The 16964-nt window shown below is 45.0% G+C and overlaps 2 protein-coding genes across 2 annotated transcripts in view; one reads left to right on the top strand and one right to left on the bottom strand.

Moving 5' to 3' along the window:
- Positions 1 to 2678, top strand: part of LOC131282255 (P protein) — a 46486-nt gene extending 43808 nt beyond the window's left edge. The window contains exons 4-11 of the mRNA XM_058311669.1: positions 72 to 244; positions 318 to 1052; positions 1121 to 1450; positions 1520 to 1677; positions 1740 to 1929; positions 1991 to 2138; positions 2202 to 2295; positions 2370 to 2678. Coding sequence (XP_058167652.1) covers positions 72 to 244; positions 318 to 1052; positions 1121 to 1450; positions 1520 to 1677; positions 1740 to 1929; positions 1991 to 2138; positions 2202 to 2295; positions 2370 to 2454 — 1913 coding nt within the window. The 3' untranslated portion in view covers positions 2455 to 2678. The remainder of the gene's footprint in view (positions 1 to 71; positions 245 to 317; positions 1053 to 1120; positions 1451 to 1519; positions 1678 to 1739; positions 1930 to 1990; positions 2139 to 2201; positions 2296 to 2369) is intronic.
- A 3428-nt stretch (positions 2679 to 6106) lies between these two features.
- On the bottom strand, positions 6107 to 16500 carry LOC131293158 (uncharacterized). The gene is made up of 5 exons (XM_058321237.1): positions 16401 to 16500; positions 9956 to 10036; positions 6933 to 7031; positions 6809 to 6870; positions 6107 to 6736 (listed from the first exon to the last, which is right to left on the bottom strand). Exons 1-5 carry the CDS (start codon positions 16498 to 16500, stop codon positions 6107 to 6109), a joined length of 972 nt encoding a protein of 323 aa, XP_058177220.1.
- Positions 16501 to 16964: the final 464 nt, after the last annotated feature.

Raw genomic sequence — 16964 nt, 5'->3', positions numbered from 1 at the left:
GTAGGTGTTGTTGGAGGGTTGATGTGTCCTCTGGAGTGCTGATACTAGGGGTGTTTGTTTTGTTTCCGTAGCGTACATATTGCCCGAAGCGCCACCGTTCTCTAGGATTGGGATTTACCTAAGAGGTGCCTTCCTGAGTGATCAACATCACAACAATACGGACACGTACGTCTCGGTTAACCTGCAGCTGCTCTATCTAGCGAACGACAACTCCAACTCGAGCTACCTGCAGGAACACACGGAGGTAAGGGAGCTTATCGTACCATGACATCGAGGTGACTAATACCGTCCGTATTACTTTGTTATCGTTCTGGTAGAACATCACCCACGCCTGGATGGTGCCGATACCGGACAGCCTGGAAAAGATCGATACGATGGATGAGATCAGCCGCAAGCACGTGTTCGACATCGGTCCCGTCGCACACCAGAAGGTAGCGAGCGGGAAGGCGGTGGTGCGCGTGCGCATGGCCTCCAACCTCGCCGGTGACTTCCCGACCAAGTTCACCTACGATCCGACGCCGATGGACACCGAGACGGGCGTGATCTACGCGGCGATCGTCCTGCTCGGCCTGTACGTCCTCATCATCTGGGAGATCGTCCACCGGACGTTTGCGGCCATCATCGCATCCACGCTCGCCATCGGTGTGCTGGCGGCCATGAACGAGCGACCCAGCATGCCCAAGCTGATCTCGTGGATCGACGTCGAAACGCTGCTGCTGCTGTTCGGAATGATGATCCTGGTGGCGATCCTCTCGGAGACCGGCATCTTCGATTATCTGGCCGTGTACGCGTACCAGGTCACGAACGGCAAGGTGTGGCCGCTGGTGAACTGTCTGTGCATCTTTACGGCGGTACTGTCCTCGTTCCTGGACAACGTTACCACCGTGCTGCTGATGACACCGGTTACGATACGACTGTGCGAGGTGATGGAGTTAAATCCGGTGCCGGTGCTGATGTCGATGGTGATCTACTCGAACGTCGGTGGTACACTGACGCCGGTCGGAGACCCTCCGAACGTCATCATCGCCTCGAACAGTTACATCGCGAAGAATGTAAGCTTAAACTGATCTCATCTGGGAAGAAATATTTGCAAATCTAATTCACTTCCTTTGATTCCCAGGGAGTTAACTTTGCCACCTTCACGCTGCACATGGCCATACCGATCTTCTTCGTGATGATCACCACCTACTTCCAGCTGCGTATGAAGTTTAAGAACATCAACGACCTCCGGTTCAGCGAGCCGCAGGACGTGCAGGAGATTCGACACGAGATTGCCGTATGGCAGCGGGCGGCCGCCTCGCTATCCTCGTACTCGAAGGATGAGGATCTGGTGCGCGAGACGCTTCTCAAGAAGGTGAACCGATTGTCGCGCTCGCTGAAGAAGAAGCTCGTCTCCGGCTCGGTACCAGTCGAAAGCTACAAGGCTACGCTAGAAGAAATGAAACGGAAGGTAGGGAACAATCTCTTGGAAGGGATTTTGGAACGTTATACCGATCGATAGCTTTTTTCTGCTGTATAGTACCCCATCCGCAGCAAGACCCTGCTGGTGAAGTCGGCCATCACGTTGGCGTTCGTGATCACGTTCTTCTTCCTGCACTCGGCACCGGACATACAGAAACTGTCCCTCGGCTGGACCGCACTGCTCGGTGCACTGCTTCTACTGATTCTGGCCGATAGGTAATTAAAGGAATTCTTTCCAAAGAGTCGATCATTTGTATATCATTTTCTTCTACCTCTAGGGAAGACATCGAATCCGTTATTGCACGCGTCGAATGGTCCACCCTGCTGTTCTTCGCTGCCTTGTTCATCCTGATGGAGGCACTGGCCGAGCTGGGGCTTATCGATTGGATTGGCAAGCAGACGGAGAATGTGATCCTGTCCGTGTCGGAAGAATCTCGGCTCGCTGTGGCCATCCTGATCATTCTTTGGGTGAGTTTCTTAGCCGTCCGGATAACTTCCAACGTTAACTAACCGCATTGTTCGCCATCAGGTATCCGCGTTTGCATCTGCCTTCGTTGACAATATTCCACTCACCACGATGATGGTGAAGATTGCCATCGGTCTTGCCGAGAATGAGACACTGGATCTGCCACTGCAGCCCCTCGTGTGGGCCCTTGCCCTCGGAGCTTGCTTAGGAGGTTTGTATTTAGTGGCAAGTTTGTTTTCATTAATGAAATAATTTACGTTCAATTTCCTTTTAGGTAACGGTACACTGATCGGTGCCTCCGCCAACGTTGTGTGTGCCGGTGTTGCTGAGCAGCACGGTTATAGATTTACGTTCATAGAATATTTCAAGTAAGTTAGTCAACCAAGTGCAAGGGTTTGTAAAAACGATATTTTATATCTTACTCTCTCCTCTCTCTCTTCAGGGTCGGTTTCCCAGTGATGGTCGGTAGCGTAATTGTCTCTACCATCTACCTAATGTTTGCCCACGTGGTCTTCACCTGGCACTAAGTAGCTCCCCCCGAGCCCCACATCCAACGATGGTTGCTGCCGTAACCCCAAACCGGGGGTTGACTGGATCGATCCCGAAATCCTCCAAAAACCCCACGTGCGTGTGTGTCTTGAGTGTAGCATTTAAGTGTAGCAAAATGGGACATAGGAGGGTAAACTCGAGGCAAAGAAGGTGTGCTTGTGTGTGAGTTGCCATTACAAAATTCTGTAATGCCGTTGGACTTCCGGGGTAACAAGGCACCACCCGGAAACCGTCGTGTTGTGCTGTGCGCGAAAATGTCCCGAGCTTTGCGGTGGGGTCACCAATAGAAAACAAAGAAAAACCCGCAGTTATTTATGTGATAGTTTCTACGGTAAAGCATTTTTCAAGAGTCATGCCCACCCCATCCCTGTACAAGCGCCCGAATGTGTGAACAGGATTCGCCACGAAACCCCCAACAGCAGCATACGATCGCCCTTCCCGTACCGAAGTGATGCCACCTTCCACGTGCAATATTTACCAAGATCAATTACACGTCCCAAGATTACGATCATACATAACACTAGAACCATGGTGGAAAGTGTAATCCCGTTAAAGAATCCCCAAGCCACAGTGCACGCATTATCTAGTGCATGCCATAATGTGATAAACTTTACCAGAATGAATTAGTAACCCCGATTTGATTGGAGTACACCGTAATTTGAAGAAAAGAGTCCTTGTGAGCACTACTGAATACTACTCTTATTCGTTACAATCATAAAATACAACTATCGAGCTATAGCTCTGTAAGCTTGAAGGGGAAAAAGCTGGTAGGTTAAATAGAGTAAAAAGTAGAGAAGTTTGGGTGGATCGAAAACCACCCAGCACAAGAACCAAAACGACTCTAGGCAACATTTGCTGTCAAATGGCATGCATTTGCTGCACCTTTCCTCAATCCAATCCAAACCCCAAATTTCCGCCACACCAAGCGGAGTGTAAGTCAATTTGAGTGTCGATAGCTACAAAAAAAAGAAATGGGAAAGAGTATGGGAGGAAAATACAAAACTATAAGGATAACGGTAGAATCTGTTTGAAAAACAAATCTAAAAATATACACTACCACTATAAGAACACACTACCAACAATGAACCATTTATCTAAGGGCTTAAAAAACGGAATCATGGGGGCATTACGCCATTGGTTTGGGAGTTCACATCAGTGCGGAAGGAGTGCGGGGAACATGACAAAGGGCGAGCGATCCATTTGGTACCGGATAGCGGTACCCTCAACGACCACATACAAGCTGTAGGTTATTCTTCACGTGTTTATGGTAGAAAAATGTTAAATTGTTAAATGCCATTGGGGTACAAGTAGCTGGCCACCAAAACCCAAGCATAATCCTTTCAATTTTTGCAATGGTCTGCTTGCCCATTTTTACGTTGACATTATTATGCATAGGTTTCTTTCCGGCAAAGATTCATATATTCATGAGTGTTCCCTTTGGTGAGAAACTGTTTCATTTTATTTCGAATTTCAGCATTTTTAGCATTATTTCATGAATTGCTGTAAAAAAAGAAAACTAAGCGCAACATGTGTCAGAGATCATTCGGAATGAATAAAGGAAGAAAAACATAAAACAGCACACAACATGCAAAAGACATTCCAAAAACACCCGGGCACCCAGTGCTCCCTTTGGGTGGCGCGAGACGAACAGGGAAAGAATAGATCGTTCAAAGCGTGCAAAGAGAAGATGTGGTGTAGGATAACAACAAAACGATAAAAAAAAACTTGCTATTCAAAGTAGCGACGCAAGATTAGTAGAAGGAAAGAAAAAAAAAGATAAAAACGAAGGTTTTGTACGCATGTAAAAGTATGTAACTGAATGCCTCACCTCCATCGTTATAGCATATAGGAACAAGCAAGTATAAGTCCTTTTGGGGGGAAGGAACACTAAAACAACCGAACGCGTTGTGTAGCAAATTTGTAGATAGCAGAGAGTGGAAAACAAGCCAGACCCACGGGCGAGCCTGAAGCGACAAAGTGTAATCGTGAGTGAAAACGTAGAGACTTTTAAAAGCGACATCCCGCCCCCGGCCCTAGTGGGCATTCGGCAGCATAAACTGCACACGGACGAGGCGCGAGGGAAAGAGCGAAAAAGAAAACAAAAGATGAAATATATATATATTTTTTACCAAAATCCAACGCTACAGACAAAATGGGGAATGGTTTTATAGGCGTTTGTAAACATCTTGTTGGCAAGAATGTAAAGCAGCATAGACACACAACCAAAATGGAAACGATTTTCGATCTGTAGCGAGAGTAACGGTCGCCTTCAGTTTTTAAGCCATAGTTTTCACACTTGGTTACTGTATAATCCTTCTCCCCATGCAGAAACGAAATCTAACTAGACTAAACTATGCTGCAAACAACTAAAACAGCAGTAAAGTATTTAAGTAAGACAGAAACAAATGGTAGTAAAACGAATAACGAAATAATTCTAAACCAGGGTTGGGAACCGCAACTGAGCGGAAAGCAGCGGGAACTGACCGCTAGATGTGACCGTTTTTCGTTAAGTTTAAATGCGTCAATGCTGAGGCGGAATGAAAATCGAACCCATAAGCGTGCCGGATGTGTGCTGCATGTTCTTGCGCCACGTACCGACAGCCTGTTCGGTTCGGGGCGAAGGGTAGAAAGGGCATGGAAACCCCGGATCAAGGTGACCCCCGTTCGGTACAGTAGCGATGTTTCGAATTTGTTATTATACTGTAGTGTTTACGTAGACGTGCGACTGAGAGGATGGCACAGTGCAGGGGGAAGGCGAACTCGAGAATGGCTAATAATGTTAGGGTTTACAACTAATGGAAAGCAGGCACTGTGTGCGGCGGTCGATGAGGCAAATGGTAAAAAGAACCCAATATGTAATAGATAAATAAAATCCTGAAAATCGATTTATGAACCCATGGTCTCTTTCAAACCGGTATGGGACTTTTATAGGTTGGGTTATAACGATTGAAAATGGGGGCCATATTTTTATAATTCTAGGTTAAAACACAACACTTTCTTAGTAGATATTTTCATATTGTTTTTTGTTTGTGTAACCTATGTTTTGTTCCTATAAATATTACTCGAACGTTAAATAAGGCTACGAACACTTCGACGATGTAAAGAAAATCCAACCACTCTGACCCATCAATTCTCTTCAGCACCACATTTTAAAAGTACATTAATTCGTTACTCAATCCCATTTCTCTCTTCGTTGATCCTTTAGCTTTATTAACAACTATCTATTTTGTTCATCTAATAAATAAACCCTCCCCAAATGTGCACGCTACTGTGAATGTTTGTTTCGACGATTTCCTTCCTTTTAGTGTAGGTTGGTTAGAAAATAAACGATACGTCGTCTAAAATTGTCGTTTTGATTTCGCATTCCAACAAATTTGGAATTTATAGCTTTTCTTTTGTTTCGTTTGTATGATCTACCTTTTTGGTGAATAGGCGCACCGGCTATCACCATCAGCAAATAAATAGTATATCACATCCTAAACCGGAAACTATTTACAACCTTGTGAGTCCTTCTGTCCCTTTGTTTCTTTTTTTTGCTTTTTGTCCGAAGGGTTACACTGGTTTCTACTGGATCTCATTACCGCAACACTATAATACACTGGGCGTCTGGGCACTGCCGCCAAGGAACTCTCAATCCAACGACACATCGGACAGCTGGGCCGTGATGCGTTCCTTGTCCCGTTTGCTCACCGGTCGATTGGTTCGTCGCCGTACATTCCTTCGACCACCATCGACGGTTACCGGTGCCGACGAGGTGCTGGCAGTGGGTTCGGGTCGTTCACTTTCGGTTGCAGCTGAGGAAACCTCCGTCGGCGCGGATGTGGCCAGCACGGTCGTCGAAGGCTCCGGATCGGACGTTACCACGATCACGTTCGTGCTGGAGGCAACCGAAGAGGAATCTGCCGATGGAGCAGCCTCCTCCGGGGGGAAAGATTTCCCTCCATGTCCACCACCACCGGACCGTTGGTCGACGGTGCCCGGCATCGGTTTGAAGGGCGTAATCGGTTCACCTCGCAGTGCCTTCAGCTGGTTGATGCGCGATTCGAGCACCTCCGCCGGTAACGTGCCGATCGTGTCCTCGTATTCACGCTGCTTGTTCATCTCGTACAGCTGCTGGAGCTGGTTGTAGGCACCCTCGTTCATTATCGGTGCCGGTGGCATCAGCGAATCCCGCAGTTTGTCCTTGTTGAACTGTTGGCGCTGTTTCGTCTGCTTCGACCACGCCTGCAACCACGAACTTCCTCCTCCACGGGTTGGGCTCTAAAAAAACAAAGAAACGATAGCTTTAAACTTATAGGAAAAAAAATTCTGCGTCCAGCATATCACGCTCACCTTAATGGAGTTGCTGTACTCGCCATTGTCCACGTATCGTTTGCTGCTCCCGGCTGCCGTTCCTGTAACGTAAACATGCAAACATGTAAGTAGTGAAACTTAACGATCGTACGACGACATTCACCTATCGGTCGCGTGTTGAGCTGCGGCCCAAGTTCAAGCTGCACTTGAAAATCAGCGTGTTCGCCCAGCCGAAAGCCAAAACCTATCCTTGAGTCGGTTCCTAAAAACGAGAAACGAGAAAAAAACGTTAATGAAAATGGAAAAAAAAGTGTTTAACTAAGTGGCAAACGGAAGAGAAATCGTGCAGGTTGGAGCAGAGAAGCGACACTACACGTGACATCAAGCGTTTTGCTTGCTTAAAGCAAGAAAAGAATAACCAATTTATGGTAGCCTAAGTAGTCGTAGAAAAAAAGGAACAAAAAATAATCGAATCAACGGCTCAAGAGTAAACCTTCGGCGTACCTTGAACTCAATGGCGAAACGATGTCCGGCTAGCATCAAGCTTGAAGGCCAGAACGAAGATTGAAAGTAAACCGGTGACTTTATTCCTCTCACGCTACTTAACCCTCAACTGTAAGGTTGACTAAAGTTTCATAATGAATCTAGTCGTCTTGGGTTTTGTAAATTTAAAAAAATCTGGTTACTTGGATAAATCATCGTTCTTTCTTCATTGGATCGATTACGGATCAACCTTTTTACTTGACGAAATAAAACTTTCAAGAGAAAAAACAAGACAAACACTTGAGTGCAATCCCACCCAAGTCGATTGAACATCGCAGTAACCGTCTTCGCTGTCTAATGCCATCAAACCCATCATTCCATCGCCCAGCAAACACAATGTTCGTCGGTGCGGCTTAATCGCCGGATCGGCATCCGGTAACGATAATCGACGATCGAGCACGATCCATTGAGTGGGTCCTGGAGGAAGTGTAAGTACCGACCAACTTTCATCGCGTACTACTGAAGACGAACAGACGAGTGGACGCAGTGAGCAAGTGCCCTAGGCTCAATTATGATGTTCCCCACCCCATTTGGAAGGCATCACTTGATGTGATCGTGCCATCGAGAAAAGATGAGTATTGACGATCGGCACGGCATGCAACGATGCCGTAATGCCGACGCGATCGTTTGTTGCCAATTATGGTTTTCGCAATTTTCAAACAGCGTGGCGCTCGTGTGAAATCGTTGCTAGCTAATATTTTAACTATAAATGGCTGTAGTACTAGATAGTAGCAGCGATGGTTTTAGTATATTTAACGAAATCTTTTGCAATAATTATAATCCTTCTTTTCTTTCATGGCGGCTTTTTCGTATGGTTGTGAAATCTGTCCTCCACCACAATTTCTAACGCGAGAGAAGAAAAAAACCAATCCGTGCGTAATTTGTGTTAACAGCACTCGAACACGTACTCCAGCCACAAACGCGACGGACCGATGCAACCCGATGGTCCGCTATTATCGTGCACTCCACTGTAAATAATGTTTACACGATGCGGCATGCGCTACCCGCGCGCGCAACTCAATTGATGTTTATTTGCGTCGCCTTGTGACACGGATTTCCGTCCCTGTCCGCTCTCATCTCTCTCTCTCTCTATCTTTCTCTCACCCATACACCGATCGACGGCGTCCGGATGTGCGCCCGGCGGATGCAAACAGAAAGGGAAAGTTGTCCCATCGTTCGGGTGCGCCATATTCATCGTCTTCGGCGATTATGGTCACCGCCCGAGTCCTCAAGGCTGGACGAGCCTCACCAAACGCTTGGCCGAATAAAATCTCACCCCTCGCTGTGATTAGCATTTTGTTTGGCGGTTTTTGTGTCCACGGCGAGTGCACCGGAGCGACCCCCTGCCAGTTTTGGGGCCGGCCGTTTAGTTTGCTTCTTAATTTTTGAGAAGCAAACAGATTATCCATCTTTCAGCATTCGCCCGAATTAGAGGATGAAAAGGGAAGGTTAGAGTGTTTGCATTATACTAGACTTGGTTGGCGGCATCAATTTGTGTGCAGTAAATCAATATTTATTGGAATAAATAAGCCTAGGACAAGGGGCCACAGGATGAGCCGTTTAGCTTAACCCATTTGAATCCTGGAAATCAAATTAAATAGCCTTTCTATTCCAAATATTATTATGAAACAATAGGACCGAATCGTTCAACGAATCGCAAATAATAAAAACAATGTTACGTAACATTAACACAAAGAACAATTTTGCAAATTAATTTCACCCTAAAATCATTTCGATGTTCCTGCTGGATGGTGAAAGTTTCCTGAATTTTGCGATCTTTGGTGAACTCCAGCTGAATGTCAGGTTATCCCGAAACAAAAGCCACTACACACTTTTATAAGATTCGCATGAGTCACACACAAATACGGCAACGCAAAATTGGGAGATTTTTTGATTTTATGGTGATAGTGAATATTATAACTTCCAAAATGACATGTAAAATGAATGAATTATTTCAAATTAAATTTAGATATACACGGAATCCGAACGTAAAAACCCAAATTCATTACGATCACATATTCAAATTATACTTCCGGTTCGTAGATACAACTTTTTCCCAGCCTAATATTTATGGAAACCCCAAAATATCGTCATTTTGGTTTGCTTTATTTGTTTTGATTTGTTTTGAAATCTCAATCAATAACCCATCCCACGCTTTTACGTTTTTACGTAGGAATGTTATTCCGGTCGCACGCACAACAACCATGCGGAACTGACCGTACGAGGAAAGCCTTACTGACCGGGATACCGGGATCACCGGCGAAACTGAGGCCACTAACATTTTTTTCCTCTGTTCTCGAGTTTGTTGAACGTTACGAAATTGGGAACCTGGCAGCCGGAATCGAAATAACGGCATCGATCGAATGCTGGCCAACGCCTGCCGGATCGCATCCCGGCTTGAATCTCCATCAACCCAGATTCCCGTGGGTTTTCACACTCACCACCACGCGAAAAAGAAAAAACAAAACCAAACAGGCAGAAAGAGCGGGAGAGAACGAACAAGAGATTGATAGAGATTGATCAAAATTATATAATTTGGACGACCGGCGGCGGCGGCGACGGCCCGAAACTGTATTTGCATTCCGGTCCGAAAAGAAACAAAAACCGGACACCCACCGACTTCCGCTGCGCAGCACAACTTACCTTTCTTGATCGGTGGAATGTTGGAATACACCAGGGAAAGTATCGATGGCAGCTCCTCCGGCACGATGAACGCATTTGTAACTGGAAGCCGCAGGACCGCCGGGCAGGAATGATCGGTGGGTTGGGGACGGGCAGAGAAAGATGAAAAAGGAAAAAAATAAAGAAATAAAGAAAGAAAGAAGGAAAGAAAGAGAAAAAAAGATGAGTCATGGAGGAATTACGCATGGACAAATAAATGAAGATTTAAATAGACGAATTGCTATGTACGCGCCGCTGCGTTTAACCGGCTGGAACTGCGGCGTTTTGCGCTGGGACGAGCGGGAAAGAAAATGAGTGAGTGTTGTGGGAAATATGGGGAGGAAAAAATGAGGTTTTGATTAAATTATACAACACACTAATGTTCCCCCTTTTCCTTTCCCATCCTGGCTGTTACATTGTGTTTAGTTCACGAATGTTTGATTTGCAGTTGTTTTCTTTTCCACGCGGCAAGCATATTGATTTTCCCGGGTTTTTGTTGGGCAAAGGAAAGCTACCAATTTATGGGTTCCCCTCAAATTATGTGCCCATAGTACTGATTTATGGAAATTTAATCGTCCAATTCAAGGAAGGCATGGGAATAAGCTAGCAAAATATCAGTATATTTCCCTTTGAGTTTTGTTTCTTTAAGTTTTTCAACAGTATTAAGGCCAGTTTAGAGCTGACATTTTATATCTCTATAAGTAAGTTCTCTCTATTATCGTATTCATAACATAAAAAATACTTAATGAAGTTAAATGAAGGTAAAAAGGCTCTATTTCTACTACACAAACAATGATAACCGAGTAGAAAACTCCCTACCCTTAATTTTTTTTGCACCAAAACTCTAACAGACACGTCAAAGATGCTCATCATCGCCATCAATAACATCATCCTCTAATAATGACGTTAAGTTGCCCCGAGGACCGGCGGTTTCGAGAAAGGTGAATTTGTCTAGACGGGCGTGAAAATTAATGGTTTGTAAAGATTCGGTAATGCGTACACCATTTTCGTCAATTATCGTCTGTTCAAACCGGTCGAACCAACGGAAAAGAAACCTTTCCAGTTTTGCATTTGTTTTTTATAGCACCAATCATCACTTTTTTCTATCCTACTGCTAACAGTAGTGTGATATCGTAAAAAATGAATGCCCTATTGATAGAATGTGATCTGAACAATGAGCCAATCGAACCGTTTCCATGATCGAGTGACTCTAACTGCTTCAGGAGTCTCGAAAGGAGGCAATTTTTCTTATTGCTTCTTTGCTTTACGTAAGCGATCTACGCATGAAGGTAGGAAAAAACCTGTTTCTCCTTGCAACCCTGGCGCATAAAGCATGTAAAAGGACACACACCACTGCCCCCAGAGAGCGGCACGCGTTAAACAGAGGGGCAGAGAGGTTTTTCTTAAAGGTTGTTTTTTTTGCACCACCCCAGTTCAGAGGAGTAAGCAAATCGATTCACAATTGCCATGGGGACTGAAAGACCTTGGCGGGCGAACGTCAATCCGGTTCGAAACGCGCTGTCTTGGTCCGGCGGTTGGCGGTCAGCCGTCGTCGCTTGCATATCAAAAGGCTTCAATGAGCGACTAGAGTCGGACTAGGCGAGGAACCCGTTTTCGGTTTAGCTGCGCTCGCTGCCAAACAACGAATCGGGTTTGTTGGGGGACCGGAGTGGAGGGGGTTGGGGGTTGGGTCTACTCACATTCGTTTCGTATTTTCGCGATGCAGTGCATGAAGTATCGTACCTCTCTACACAGCAACAACAGCAACAACAGGCAAAAGCGTTTTTTCCGCTATTTTTGGACCACTTCCGAAAGCACTGAAGCATTGTGCACGAAACCCACACGATCTTTATGTGATCGATGAGCATGCTAGGGTAAAAGAAAGGGGGGTTAGTTTTTGTTTTCTTTTTACCCGCTGCACACAATAATAAAATCGTTAAAAGTGAAAACTAATTGATTGGTCGCGAAACTGATTTGATTTGCAGGCAAACAACGGGAGGCCCATGTTTTGGCAGTTGATCGCCAGCTGTCAAACGTTTACGATCGATTCGATTCATTCCCCTTCCGGTGGAGGGATGTCGATTACCTTTCAACGTTGGTATGCCATTTGTTTGGAAACGAGCATTTAAATAAGAAAGAGAAAAGCAATAGTGGCCTTCTCCGTAGTGCTTTTTAATTTGTACATTCACTATGATAATACACTGTTTTCAGGGCCAATTCGTCGGCATCAAGCTGCTCTTTGTTGGTAGTAGGCAGTCAATTGCACGCGCACGGTTTTTGTTTGGTTTCGTTAGAAAGCACTTTGGGTTTGTTAAGTTTAACTTTGCCATTATCGGTAACAACATTGACGCGACAACAACGCGACATTTTCTCGTCGCGCCAATGTTGCTACCGATAATGGCAAAGTTAAACTTAACAAACCCAAACTGGTTCCTAACGATGCCAAACAAAAACCTTGCGCGTGCAATTCACTGCCTACTACCAACAAAGAGCAGCTTGATGCCGACGAATTGGCCCTGAAAACAGTGTAACATTGACTTTGCAAAAAGATGTAATGAAACATTAATTGAAATTTTGCGCTATTTGAACTCAAAGTTGATTAACATTATTTTGCATGCTAAAATTCATTTATGTCTGCAACGTTTAGTTTCTTTTTTGAAAAGCAACATAATATACTACAGCTCAACATGTTGCCTGCAACAAAATCACACCTTTTCCCTTGACGATTATTGCTTCGTGTCATCCAACTTTTTATGGAACGATGGCGAAATGAAGCGCATGTTTCTCAACCACTCACTAACACTCGAGCAAGAGAGTCTCTAATGCAATCAGCAATCTCCTTCCATTGCACTTAAGGTGCGCTATGCAAATGCTCCCACCAATGCACTTTGCCAAAGTGTGTCAACGGGCTGCAATGGAGTTTGTTCATCACACTTTTTGCATCTCGGCTTTGACTCCAAGGCTGCTAAAGAAGGGTTTACTTTAAATGTCGTTATTTATGACGGTCCATTAGCAGCACGTTGAAAGTAAACGGTGTTTTGCATCATAGGATAGTGAACAACAGCAACACTAAGTAGATTAACGAAGGCGTTAGCTAATGGGTTTGGTAAAACTATTTCTACAGATTACATATGTACAAATGTTTTTTAGTAAATACAAGAATTCCCTTTTAATGACGCAAAAGAGGTCTCTTTAAAAGTGATAATAAATTTGGTGAGATCATACCCTCTCCAATAATTATGTTGTACAATTCATACCATAACTACCAGTTCATCGACCGTCTGGAAGCGAAGCAAAATTGCTACCAAAAAGGTACGCGGTCAAGCCCAAGAGGTCGACCTTGTAAAAACCGTTCGCCTTTCGTTTGGACCTCGCCCCTTGTGGGTCACCGTTTTTTGTTAAATTTTCATTGCACTCGTTTCACCGCTCGAACACGCTCGAACGAACGATGGGAAAATGTTTAAACCAGATCACACGCCCAAACAACAGGCAAAAAAAGGCTCCTTCGTGCCGGCAATGGGGTTACATCTCCACTTCGGCGTCGGCCATCATGGTACAGGTGATGATGATGATGATTATGATGATGGTTACGATGATCATTATCATGCTGGTGTGGCCATCCACTAAATAGCCGGCGCGAAATTTTCCCTCGCGTGCGAACGGTGTCAATGTCGTTCGCGTTCGAGCATGTTATTGAACCGAATGGTTTCCCGAAAGGCCAACAGGGCATCCCCACCGATTCGTTGCATCGTAAAACGTGGGGAACATTTAAGTACGCGTACGCATTTTTGCATGCCACTATAAGATTCTCACACGTTCGACGAAGATAAAGATTTTCATTATGTCTTCATTTGCAACCACCAGTTTATACCGATCGCACGCAATCTACTTCGTCAAGTTTATTCACCATCACCAGTTGAACATCAAACATGTTGAATTGTTGTGTTTCAGTGGGAAAAGTATTAATTTCTTTAGACATGAGTATAGGTAAAGCATATCCACACATGGTTCAGTGGGAAATGATCACAATGAATTAAAACGGCATTGGCCTTTTCGTTTTACAATTGCAACATGCAAGTGAATGAGTGAAGTATGAGATACAATTGTTAACATGCTCAGATATAAATGCACTGCTTAAGCGATTAGAAAATCCCATTTTGGTTTTGCTATAAAAATAATTTTATGAGTTAAGTTTTATCATCTGGCTGCTAATGAATCTAATTTATTCACTTATCAACAGACGTTATAAACTCACAGCCTGCCTGTCCAAAACTCCCCTAATGATGTCCCGCGTTGTAAAATAAACCATTAACGATCGCCTGATGAGGTTAACAACGGTTTTCCCTCGAACCGTTCGGTATCGACCTGTTATGTAAATTACGCACCAAACCTTCAACCTTTCAGCCTCTTCGGGTGTTGTTGTCCAATCGTGCGTCGCTTTGAGAAAAATTGACACCAATCAATCAGACAACGTTTTGGGCAACCACAACATTAAGGGTTAATACGATGCGATCATCCGGGGCGATCGGTCCATTAAGACGTTCGATAACGAGCCCCGGTGTCGGTCGGCAGTCGACGCACTAGCGTCTCCGATGCCCTTTGATTTCCAGATAGCCATCCGTTGCCCAAGGCGGCCGCGATGTGTATCAACTGGCCGACACATTCGGGGTTTCCTTCCCGGGACCCGCAAGAAGATGCCGCAAGCAGCCGGCAAGCTGTGTGAAAGTGAAAACGTATTAGCATTGGTAAACGGCCGCTCATCTGCGTATTGGAGCCAAAGCCGATGCGGAAAGGGGGGCGCCAACGAGCAGGGACAGCATCGTCGGGGCGCTAATCAAATTAAACCCCACCGAACGCCCGTCGGGGCCTTGTGCTGATGGATTACAAAAGGTTAAAATATTGTCTAATTCACATCGTGAAGTATTACGGTGCGGTAGCGCTTTCATACAACATGGTTCGGGTGTTGGTTGTCCAAGACGGGAGTGAAAGATGATTTCTAAATTGATATTATGGGCTGTTAATTGAAAGTCCTGTGATCTCTTCATACACCGCCGGATGGATTTGGGAAAAGAAATTTCCCTATTTAGTGTTCGAAAAACATGTCGTTTTGTTGAGAAATTCAAATTATAAATTTTATTTTAAGATTGAGTGTTTTATTTTCGAGCGATGGTTTATTCGACTTTTCCTAGCGCTTCAAAAGAAGATTTTGAACGATTTTAGGCAAGTTGTTGAACACAACCAAACATTTGATTTGTTTTCTCGTTAGTAAACTAGCACTGAAAAACATATATTTTTCACTTTCCCATCAAATAATTTTGTTTTTTATTAATTAAAACATGATTTACTTTACGAAATCAATTACTCCAGACTTGCAGGTCCGAATTGCCAGCAACGCCATAATAAAACACTTATCAAACAATTATCAAACGATTAAAGATCGAACCAAAAGTGGATCGAACAATTTCCCAAAGTCGCCTCGGCAAACTTTTCCTCAAATCACGATCACCACTGCGCAATGCCACATTGCACAATCGTGCAACTCGTTTGAAGTACCCGAGCACATTGCATGAGCGGAAGAAAATTATGTATGTTTTTCTTGTTTCGCTCGCCCTCCTCCACTCGCCTCCTGCCAAAGCGTTCCTTCCGTTCGGAAAATCCATCGGAGTTGGTGCTACGGCCTCAAAAGAAAAGTATGTAATTGACGTAGACAAATCGATCGCTTTCCAACCCGTATCGATGGCATGCGATCGCTGCCCTTACGTTGACAGTGTTGTCGGAAAATTACGCCTTTTTCCAAGCAGGTTTTAAAGTGATTTTGCGAGCAGAAAAAAAAATCAAACGACAGAAACCAGCTTGGAAAGGAAACCGAAGCGAAGGGGAAAACGGAAAAGGTTGCACCGCAGTGGTGCATGAATTACGTTTTGCCATTCGCTCGATTTCCGCTCCGAGTCCGGGGAAAACAGGTTTGGGTGTAGATCTTTTTCCCTTTCGTTTTCATTATTGCGCGCACCGTCGGCATCACGACATCGTTGAACGCAATTGCAGCAGTTGTACGCTCACTTAGAGTGGCACACACACACATAATCACCCCGGGACCCTTGGCTACGTTCGATGTGGTTTTCTCTGCGCACCTTAGGCCCACCACGAGACGGCACAACACGTGGTGCTGGTTACGGTGGAAGGATTAAGTCATAACACGCAGACGAGAAACGATCGTTTTGATTTGACCTTTTTCGAAGCGAGCACCCGAGTGTATTTTCCGCACACTTTCATCGACTTGCGGTTGCAAATTGAGTAAGATGAGCAACCGCTTGGGATGAGTGAGGCAGATTTCGCGAGCTTAATTCAAGCCGATTTTTTAGGGGGAAGGAAGAAACCCGAAGTGATCGCGAAATACCGCACTTGTATGTCGACGATCTTCACTTACACGAAACGGCGCCAAATGCCAGCAGGATCAGCAGGGCGGCCTGTTGATGCTGGTGCTGGTGCTGCCTCGCACGTAATCCAATTAGTGATCGTTTCATCATTTCGCGGCTAGTTTGCACTCGATGTCTTCTGCGTTGTGTGCGTTCAATTTTCGGCGCTTGGAAAATGGCCAAGTCCAAAAATTAAAAAAGCCAAAACATGCAGCGGCTCACACCCGTTCACAAATCATTTCTTTCACCCACCGGGAAAAATGGCTTTTGGCCTGAAAATTGCGCTGCTCCGGTTTTGGCCGGAAAACAAGGACACCACACAGACACTCGAACACTTAAAACTTTTCTCGGTCGGTTTATTTATTTTCTCTCTTCGATATTTCTTGATCGCACTTGATTGACCAGGTAGGAGGGTAGCTGTTGAAAATCACTCACTTGATAACACTTTTTATCGGTTTCTCGTACCGGGGGCACCTTATTTTTCATCACCGTTTTTCAGCTTTTTTTCGGGCGCAATTGAAGAGCCGAGCCGCGTTTGATCGCCCGGTCTCCAGAGCGATCCGGTATGAAACGAA

Source organism: Anopheles ziemanni, chromosome 2, assembly GCF_943734765.1.
Source record: "Anopheles ziemanni chromosome 2, idAnoZiCoDA_A2_x.2, whole genome shotgun sequence".
Lineage (NCBI taxonomy): Eukaryota > Metazoa > Arthropoda > Insecta > Diptera > Culicidae > Anopheles > Anopheles ziemanni.
This window is presented reverse-complemented; position numbering and strand designations above follow the sequence as displayed.

Excerpts from the sequence above, each read along its gene's own strand:
- LOC131293158 (XM_058321237.1), bottom strand. The coding sequence starts at position 16,500 with ATGATGAAACGATCACTAATTGGATTACGTGCGAGGCAGCACCAGCAC. Across the intron at positions 7,032-9,955 it reads CATTCCACCGATCAAGAAAG|GAACCGACTCAAGGATAGGT; the intron begins GTAAGTTGTGCT and ends TCTCGTTTTTAG. Across the intron at positions 6,737-6,808 it reads AGTACAGCAACTCCATTAAG|AGCCCAACCCGTGGAGGAGG; the intron begins GTGAGCGTGATA and ends TTGTTTTTTTAG.